This window comes from Lipotes vexillifer, unplaced genomic scaffold (assembly GCF_000442215.2).
Source record: "Lipotes vexillifer unplaced genomic scaffold, Lipotes_vexillifer_v1.1 scaffold1094, whole genome shotgun sequence".
Classification (NCBI taxonomy): domain Eukaryota; kingdom Metazoa; phylum Chordata; class Mammalia; order Artiodactyla; family Lipotidae; genus Lipotes; species Lipotes vexillifer.
In genome coordinates this window covers 1053880-1063212 of record NW_006792775.1, presented here as the reverse complement: position 1 = coordinate 1063212, position 9333 = coordinate 1053880, and the positions used below count along the sequence as shown (strand labels likewise).

Below are 9333 nucleotides of genomic sequence, written 5' to 3'. Positions count from 1 at the left end.
CCCCGTCTCAGCGAGGTGGCCCCCAGGCCCGCCCCGTCCCGGGCCTGTGCACAGCCCGTCTCCCGGCCACGGTGTGCCCGCTGCCCTGGCCCTGCCCAGGCGGGGCCCCGGGGGCAGCGGCCGCGCGGCGCGAGGCTCACCGACAGGAAGGCGTGGACGACGTCGGCTTTGATGGAGCTCAGCGGCTTGTCCTTGATGACCGCGAAGACCTGTTCCTCCTTCTCCAGGCTGATGAAGTTCCCAAACCAGGACCTTTTGGCGAGCCTGGGGGCGGGCGGAGGGCTGGGCAGGTCAGGGCACGCCAGCCGAGCCCCGAGCCCGCCCTCTGGGCTGCGGGCCAGCTTGCTGTCCCAGCCAGACCCCGCCCTGACCCCGACTCCCCGCCCTGACCCGCCATCCTGACCCTGACCACCCTCCGCCTTGCCCTGCCCCTCACCCGACAGCCCTGATGCTAATCGCAGAGCCCTCGGCCCCGCACCTCACCCCAACCACCCCTGCCTGCTCGGGCCTGGGCTGCGCCCACCGGAACCCCACCAGGAAAGAAAGGAGGGTGGCGGTAGGGTGCCCTGCCCTTGAGCCCACCCTGACCCCCACCCTTGCTCCTCTCTGTTGAAGCCACCATGTTTCGGGGTAACTCGCCAAGCCGCAATCCTGCAGCTTCCTGGAGAAAAGTGCCCCGCCTGGGGCTACGTGGGGTGCAGGAGTTGGGGGCGGGGGCAGGCCAGGGACCCCTGCAGAGGTATGTATAGGAGAGACAGGGGTGTCATGGTGCAGAGGACCCGGGCTGGGGGCCCCGGGTGCTACCTGCCCCTCCCCCTGGCGGACCACCCTCTGTCCTTGGGGACCGGTAGCCACCTGGCCACCTGCAGCCCCGCTGCCCCAGCCCAGGTCACTCTGGAACACAGTGGTCGCTTCGACCCCTGGGGGCCCAGCCGCTGTACGGGGCAGGGCAGGGGCCACCCCAGGGGCCGGCAGTGCCCTCCTGCACGAGACTCCTCATCTCACGGGCATCACGTGTACGCCTCCCTGCCCTCTACGCCATCATCCTCCGGTCTCGCCTCACTCTGCCCAGCTTCTGGGGCCCTCCGTCTCTGCGGCGGGGCCCTGCCCTACGACGCACACCAGCGTGGGGGAGACCCCTTGCCGGCCCCACCATCCTGCCTCCGGGGTTCAGCCTGTGCGGGCCCCTCCCTCGTGTGGACGAGGCCCGGGACTTGCTCCTGACCAGGAGGACGGGGAGGCGGGGAAGGTGACGGGGGTCGCGTGCGAGCTCAGTCTCTAAAAGGCTGGACTTCCGTCTGGCAAGCGGGTCTCCACCTCTTTTTGACGAAGCCGACGGATGCGGCGGGGACAGACGGATGTGACAGCAAGGCCCACGTGGCCAGGAACCTGAATCCTGCCCGTGACCCCACGAGCTCGGCGGAGGGTCCTGCCCCTGCTGGGCCTTGAGATGAGCACCGCTGGCCAACACCCTGAAGCAGGGCCCAGCCGGGCCATGCACAGGGCCTGACCCCAAGCCACGTGCCATTGGGAGCGACCGCTGTCGCTCTCACCCAGGCAGCTGTAGTGCGGACACAGCCAGGGCCCCGCTGGCAGACGCGCCCAACTCAGGCTGGGCCGGGGCCAGGGCCGGCCCGCTCGGGCCCGGTGTCTTGCTCCGGCGGCGCTGGCAGCATGAGCCGCGGGGTCTGAGGCGCGGCTGCTGTTTCCTGCTGTGCACCTTCCCTTTTCCTGCCCGTTTCCAGAGCCGGCTCTCCAGCCCGTGGCAATGTGGCGGCAGCAGGCAGCTTGCCGACAGAGGCCGTCCACTCCTGCGGCTGGAGCCGGCCCCAGAGACCTGCCGGAGGCAGAGCTGCGGGGACACATATCCTTCCCGACGCCACGCCGTACTTGGCCACCTTCGCTTCCTTCCCCACATCCTGCCGTCTCTGTGGCCGCTGGCGTGCTCAGAGCTCTGGGGTGCAGGCCGCCCGCGCTGCTCACCCCAGCACCGCACTGGGGCCTGAGCCCAGGACGTGGGCCGGGAGGCGGCTTTGAAGCCCGCGGCAGGCGCTTCTGCCCCTCCTCCCTCGACGAAGAGACAGAGCAACAGGAAAGCTCCGCGTTGTACTTTGGTGTCTGGTTTGCAAGCAGCCTGGATGAGCCGGGAAGGCCTGTGACAGTTAATTAAACCTGGGCGTCAACTGGGCCTGTTTGGTAAAGGTTGGGTGTGCTTCTTGAGAGTGACTTTGAGACGTGGTGACGAGCACACTCTGGACGTGGCGGGCCTTGTCCGCTCCGCGGGAGGTCCTGAGAGCAAAGGCTGAGGCTCCTGGAGGGGAAGGGATTCTCAGCACTGAGACGGAGAAGCCGCCCTGCTTCCCGCCTGCGAAGCCTACAGTCCCCAGACTCGCCAGCCCCACGGTCGCACGGGCCGGTTCTGGAACACGCGGACGCACACGCTCTGCTGACACGAGGCTGCTGGCCGCTGGTGGAGGGGACGTCTCAGGGCGGGCGAACACGTCCTTGGGAGGAGTGGGTGCTGGGGGTGCAGCGGGGCCACCCGTCTGCTCCTTCCCGTCAGCCACATGCACCGGGTGGCGACGCTGGCCGGGGCCCTCAGGAGGGGGACGAGGCCTCCAGGACTCGAGAATGGGCAGGGGAGGCTGCAGGCCACCTGCACGCTGGTGTCAGCTGCTCTGGGCGGCTTTTTTTTTTTGAGTTTTCCGATAAACCTAACAATTCTGTTACAAACATGGTCGCGAGAGCTTCTGATGACAACAGGAAACCGTGACCGAAGGGAGACAAACGGTGGGATCACGGAGATCCCGAAACCCCACACTTCAGGCTGGCTGCCCTCCAGCCCCAACCCCGCCCGCTCCCGCTGTGTCCACAGGCCCCATGCCGGGTCACGGTGACAGGGTAACGGCAGCTTCTCCTGCCGGGCCGAAGGCTGCCGGTGAGGTCACGACAGGGCCCCGCCCCCGTGTCCACTCCGCACCTTCACGTTCACACGAGGCGGTGGGAGCGAAGGCTGGCGCCTCTCTGGGGTCTTCGCCCCAGACACACGGGACTCCCGTCCAGACATCTGGCTGGGCTGCAGCACTGCCCCCCTGTCGCCTCAGGGCCCTGCTTCCTGCCCTTGCAGGACGGTGAGCCGGGGGCTCGATGTGTCCTGACCTTGGCCAAGGCCACCCTGCCCTGGACACGGCTCCCGCCGGCCTGCCCTCCTCACCTCCTCCCTGAGACCCTCCATCCCTACGAGCCGCCAGGTGTCCGGCCACACTCCGGGCTGGGCTCACCCTGGGAAGCCCCAGTCAGCACTGCCCAGCGCCCCTCCCTGGTGGAGGCCCTCCTGCAGGCACCGCACCCCTGGTCACCAAGGGCTGGGGGCCGACACGCTTCCCCCATGTGGAGGCCGGGGCTCTCAGGAGGTGTGGACAGTCACCCTGAGGCATGGCTGTGCTCTCCCCTGCCACCCCCAGTCCCAGGCACCCCCAGGCTGTCTGTGGCTTCTGAGCACATCTGGGAAGAGCAGCTCCCTCACCGCCCAGGCCCTGCCCCGCTGGCCTGGCATTCGAGGTGGAGACACAGAGACCCCAGCGCTGAGGGGCCCCAAAGCCCTCAGTGGATCCCCCGGCCTGACACATGGGAGGGTCCGTCGCAGACCCCCACGCACTAAGAAGGCGGCGACAGGTCACACTTGACCTCGGGCAGGGCCACTTACTCTGGGGACGACTCCGGGGTCAGGTTGGACATCTCCTCGGGCGTCGGAACTGCACACGGGAAGGACGGGGAGAGTGTGGTGACCGCTCCACCCTTCCCCCACCAGGGCGCCAGCGCAGCGGCTGGGGTCTCGGGAGCCGCGGCACTGTCTCCAGCGCCCGCGGGCACAGGTCAGCTCCCGGCTCCTGCCCGCCGCCACGGCCACAGGAGCCTCGGGCCACAGGGAGCTGTCCTGCCTTCTGGTGCTGAAACCGGGCCTCACCGTCTCTGGCCTCCAACCAGCCCTGCTGTCCCGGGATACATGGCACCGCCCGTCGACCGCACTGGGTGGCTGGTGGGGCCTGGTGGCCTGGAGGTACCCGTTGACCCTCGGCACCCAGCACACAGGGGCAGGCTGCCTACCACTGCCCCAGCCCCGTGGGCTTCCTCACCACACCCACCCATGCCCGCCCACTGGCCCGCTCGCCTCTGGGGCTCAGGCAGCCCGGCCTGAGCAGGCCACTGGGCCAAAGGGGAACAATGGAGCCAGGAGGAGTCCCAAGCCCGCGCCCGCCGGGCAAGCAACCCTGCACTGTGGGGTCCTTGACACACAGTGGGCAGGCTTGGGGACACATGGACACTGGGGGTACCTCTCGCCAGCGCTTTCGGGAGGATAAACCACCAAGGGGGAGGGGAAGACCCTCTGAAGCCGGCCGCTGCCTGCCCCGCTTGCCAGGATGGGCAGTGCTCCCCTGGCCCCCCGCCACCAGCCCCCCCGAGCCCCGCACACCCCACGTGTCCCGCCACACTCACCCTGCAGTTTCCGGCGGTGGAAGCGGGGTGACCCCAGGAAGCTGTTCTTGATGGAGTTGAGCCGTGTCCTCCAGGGCACCCCTCCCACGCTGGGGCTGGACGGTGGCGTGGGGTTGGGCGTGCCGGCCGGGCTCTCCTTGGGCGTGTGCACAGGCGTCCCCTTGGGGGTAGGGAGGGGACTGCCCCTCGGAGAGGGGTGAGGGGTCACCTGTATGGTGGGGACAGATTTGGTGTTGGCTTCAGTCCCAGTGGGTGGGAGCCGGGCAGGGGCCGGCAGGGTGGGTGAGCCCGGGGTCAGGGCCAGCTGGGGGCTGAGGCCTCCCGCAACAAGGGGCCGGGCCTGGGCGCCCGCCGGGAGCGGGTGGGACTTGGTGCCCTGCAGCGGCTTGTCCGTCAGCTTGGCCTTGCTCGGCAAGGTCTGGGTCTTGGGGTTGGGCCGCGGGGCAGCCTGTGGAGGGAGGACGTGTCCGGGCCGCGAGGCGCTCCGGCCAGCTTCAGGCTCCACGGAGGTGGCCGGGGGGCAGGCCACAAAGGGGAGCTCGGGGGGCGGGGGAGGCAAGACAAACTTTCTAACAGGCTACAGGGCAGCGCCGAGGGCAGGAGGGAGAGCGCACGGGCCCCCGAGAGCCAAGCGGCCCCAGCGCGTGCCCCGCCCGCCCCGCATGCACACACAGCACCCGGGGACCCCAAGGCAGGACCAGCGGGGGCAGGCAGGCATGGGGGTGGGAGCGTTCGCCACAAAAGAAAAGAACACACGAGAAAACAAACAAAACAAAACAAAAAACGTGCAGTTAGCGAAGGCAGCCGGAGCCCACAGAGCAGCAGCTGCCACCACGCGGGCGGCCCCAGCAGCAGGCGGGGCTGGGGGGGGGCCCACCGAGCCGCCCCCCACCCGGGTGCACGCTGGCAACGGAGCTGGGGAGGGTTCACTTACCCGGGGGCTGCTGAGTGGGCTGGTGGAGAGGCCTGAGGAAGCGCCGCTGATGGACCTAGACCTGGGGACACAGGTGCAGAGGGCGGCTCAGACCAGGAAGGGGCCTCGGGGCCTCCGGCTCTCGGCTTCTCTCTCCCCTCAGGTGGACCCTCCAGGAGGCCTGGAGCCCTGGTTGAGAGCCCCGAGGCTGCCCCAGTCTGCGGCACACCTGGCCGTGCCTGGGGCTGTCCTGCTGTCCCCACCCTGCCTCTCACCAGGCCCAGAAGAGCCCACCGCCCCTTGGGGGCCCCATCAGAGCCCCAGTGGTGCAGCTGGAGACCGTGGGACTCCTCTCCCGCCACACAGAAGGTGCCCTGTGTCCAAGGCCCGAGGCCCCAGGTCCAGGATGGCACGGAGGAGCCCTCGGCAAGGATCTCTCGGGGCCCGGGGTGAGAGGACACAGGGCTTCCCGTGAGCCGACGCCAGCTCCGGGGCCCTGAGGCAGCCCAGCTGAACCCCGAGGCTGAGCTGTCACAGGCCCCAAGTCCTGCACTCCGCCCGGCGCCTCACACCCTGCCGTGTGGGCCACCAGCTGGCACCAGCCCAGCCCCTCCACGCCCACGGCCCTCCCCTTGCTCACACCACAAGCACCTGGGACGGGCGTCAGCAGGGACGCAGACTCGGTCCACCCCGGCCCCATCTGGCCAGAGAGAGGCCACTGGCCCAGCGTGCCCAGCGGAGACACGCATGTAGCCGCCGCCCCCTCAGGGCAGGAACTGGACACCTCTCGGGGCAGGGCCAGGCCTGCGGGGCCTCGCTCCACCACCCCGCGTGGCCTCGAGGGAAAGGAAGCGCCCGCTCACCCCTGGGCGCCGGCACCTGCCACCCTTAGAGCAAGGAAACCGGAGGGGTCGAGGCAGCCACGGGAGAGAAGAGGACAGAAGAGAGTGAAGGGCGTCCACACTGCCCACCCGCCAGCCCGGCCACACTGCCCACACCGCAGCTGGCCCCTGGGCCTCGGGCCGGAGCTGAGCCCACGCTGGCCGGTCCCCCAGCACCTGTGGGCTGGGGCCCCATGGCGATGACCCTCTGACTCCCACCCCGCGAGCTGACACAGCCCGGAGCCGGGGGGCAGCGCTGACCCTCCTCTCAGCACCCCCGACCCAGCCTGCCCGAGTCCAGGACTGCACTCAGAGCCGGGCCCGGGCCCGGGCCCGAAGCTTCCAGATACTGAGAACGGGGCTGGGGGGCTGGTCGGTGCCAGCTGGCGCCCACCCCAGCAGCCACAAGCCAGCCGTGAGCTTGCTGCTCGGCACGAGGAAAGCGAAAAAGCGGCAGCGGGAGAGAGAGGGGAACCGCGTGCACGCCCTCCTGTCTAACCAGGCGGTCCCTGGAAACTGAGCTGCGGAAGGACGGCGCCAGCACGAGAGCAGCCAGGGCGCGGAGCAGAGTGGGCGAGGCACAGGCAGGTGCAGGGGGAGTCAGAGGGGGCCCGGGGGCGAGCGAGGCCCCGCCACTGTCACCGCCGGGCAGGAGGCCCTGCAGGGGCGGGGCTGGGGGCTCTGGAAGGCCAGACCCTGTGCTGAGACCCCTGGGACCGGCACACCTCCTGCCCCTTCCTAGGGAGCCTGCAGCCGCCTGGGGCTGCCACGTCTACTCTGGCCCTTGCGGGATATGGGCCAGCGTGGGCTGGGGGAGGGGAGCTTAACGAGGGCCACGGAGGCCACTGACCACAGGGCAAGGGCCGGCCGGAAGGGACCTCACGGCCTGCAGCCCAGGGGCCCAGGGCAGGCAGAGTCTCTGGGTCTCCCGGCCCCTCTTGGGGCCGGCCGTGGGCCTCGTCCCAGCAGCCCCGCTCCTCCTTCTGGGCCTCAGCCTAGCCTGACCCGGGCCCTTCCCCGGCTCGCTGGAAGGTTCCCTTGCCAAAGAGGAGAGGGCCAGATGCACCTCAGGCCCAGCCCTGCCACCAGGCCCGCCGCTGTCTTTGGGACTGGGGGGCGGGGGATGGGTGGGCAGGGTGTATACCTGTCTTCTTTGCTGAATTGGGGGTGGGCTTCAGCGATATCCAGGCTTTTACTGAACATTGCTTTACTACAGCGGGAACAAAGCGAGAAAACAGAGTTACTGATGCAGCCCCACCAGGCGGTCCAGGAGGCCAGACCTCCACACAGCTCCGAGCTGGGCACCACCCACCTGGCCCCAGGCCAGGGCGCACAGACGTGACGTGGGGGGCGGGGGGGGGTCAGGCAGGAGAGCACCAGGGCCACAGCACACCCGGCCCCGGTGACTTGCTTGGCAGGGTGGCCTGGCCGGGCCTTGGAGGATGCCTAGCACTGCCGCCAGCCCCGGGACCCCTCCAGCCCCAGCGGGTGTGGCCTGTTGTGGTAACGAGTGGCAAAGCCAGAGAGGAGGCAGAGCCTGAGAAGCAGCAGCGGGTGGGGAAGTGCCAGGGAAAGGACGGCTCACACCTGAGGCCACCCCACCACCCCTGGGCGCCCAGGCCTGGAAGGCAAAGCAGAAGCCGCGATGGGGGGGGGCCTCCCACGCCCAGCCCCTGCCCCTGCGCCTGCGCCTGCCCCAGGCAGCTGCGGGGTGCGGGGTGTGGGTGGCTGGCGCCGGGGGGCTGGCGAGCCTTCAAGCTGCCCTGTAGGTGTTGGACCGGAGGCCAGGACAAGGCTCGGGAAAGGTGGGCTGCGTAGAAGTGACCTCTCGCCTGGGCCGCTGGAGGGGGCCGCTTCCCTGGGGCCCCGCCGGGAGAGATGCACCCCCAGTGAGCAGGACACAAGGCACAATCAGGGCAGGACCACGGCCAGCAGGGACCTTCCCGCTGCTCGTCCCCCCCACCCAGTGCACAAGCCTGCGGCGGGTGGGCCACACGGCCCGGAGGCCTGGAAGGAAGCCCCGGAGGCCAGGAGCCCAGGTCAGAGGCTGAGCCAGCCTGCTTCCCCGGGGAGGGCCTGGCACCACCACGGGGCTGTGGCCTGTGAGCTGGGCAGCCAGTTGAATCCTGATGGTGGGGCCCAGTAGCCCTGCGGGTCCTCGGAGGCCTGGCCCAAGGGGCTGTCCCCAGATGGCTGAAGCCCCTGCCTGGGCAGGAAAGCTTGGTCTCACCCAGCCAGCCCCGAATCGGCAGAGGCTCTGCAGGACCTGGGTGCCCTTCCTTCCTCCAGGGGGCGCTCTGTTTGGACAACCCAGACCTGCTCCTCACCCACCGCCCTGCCCCCGAATTCCACGTCCCTGATCCCTGCACTGCCACAGGTGACCCAGACGTGGGCTCAGCATCAATCGGGGATAAGCCTGCTAGGCTGCAGCTCTGAACACAGCTTGATCTCTGAGCCGCCCGGCTCAGCCCACTTAAGTCCAGCTCAGCTAAGGTCAGCTTAGATCTGCTCAGTTTAACCCACTCCAGCCCAACCCAGCCCAGTCCTGTCCAGGACGGCCTGACCCAGCCCAGTTTAACCCAGGCCAACAAAGCAAAGCCCTGCCCAGCTCAGCCCAGCCCAGCCCAGTGTACTCCAGTCCAGCTCAGTTCAGCCAGTCCAGCCCAGCTCAGTCCAGCCCAGCCCGAATCTGCCCTGCCCAGGGCAGTCTAGCCCAGCTCAGCTCAATGCAGCCAGTGCAGCCCATGCAGTCCAGCCCTACCCAGTGGCCTCAGCCCAGCCCCAGGGCCAGGGGCGCAGAGAAGAGCCAGGCCAGGCCCAGCACAGCCTGTGAGGGGCCCCGTCGCTGACTGGGCCGGGGCACCAGGAGGCAGAGCGCTGGGCCCTCCTAGAAGGCACGCACCTCTGGCCGTGCTGGGCCATCTCGATGGCCCGCCGCGCAGGCACCGGGGAGCCGCCGTCCGTCACGCTCAGCACCTCCATGGACTTGCGCTCAGGCCGCCGCTTGCCGTGCCTGTTCAGCATTGGGTAGTCCATGCGCTT

At 69.3% G+C, this 9333-nt stretch overlaps 1 protein-coding gene across 1 annotated transcript in view; it reads right to left on the bottom strand.

The window, feature by feature from the left end:
* Positions 1–9333, bottom strand: part of BRSK2 (BR serine/threonine kinase 2) — a 30163-nt gene that overhangs the window by 5536 nt on the left and 15294 nt on the right. The window contains exons 21-25 of the mRNA XM_007466001.1: positions 9194–9319; positions 5432–5492; positions 4498–4705; positions 3707–3755; positions 141–264 (exon numbers count right to left, since the gene is read on the bottom strand). Of these exons, the coding sequence (XP_007466063.1) occupies positions 141–264; positions 3707–3755; positions 4498–4705; positions 5432–5492; positions 9194–9319 (568 nt within the window). The remainder of the gene's footprint in view (positions 1–140; positions 265–3706; positions 3756–4497; positions 4706–5431; positions 5493–9193; positions 9320–9333) is intronic.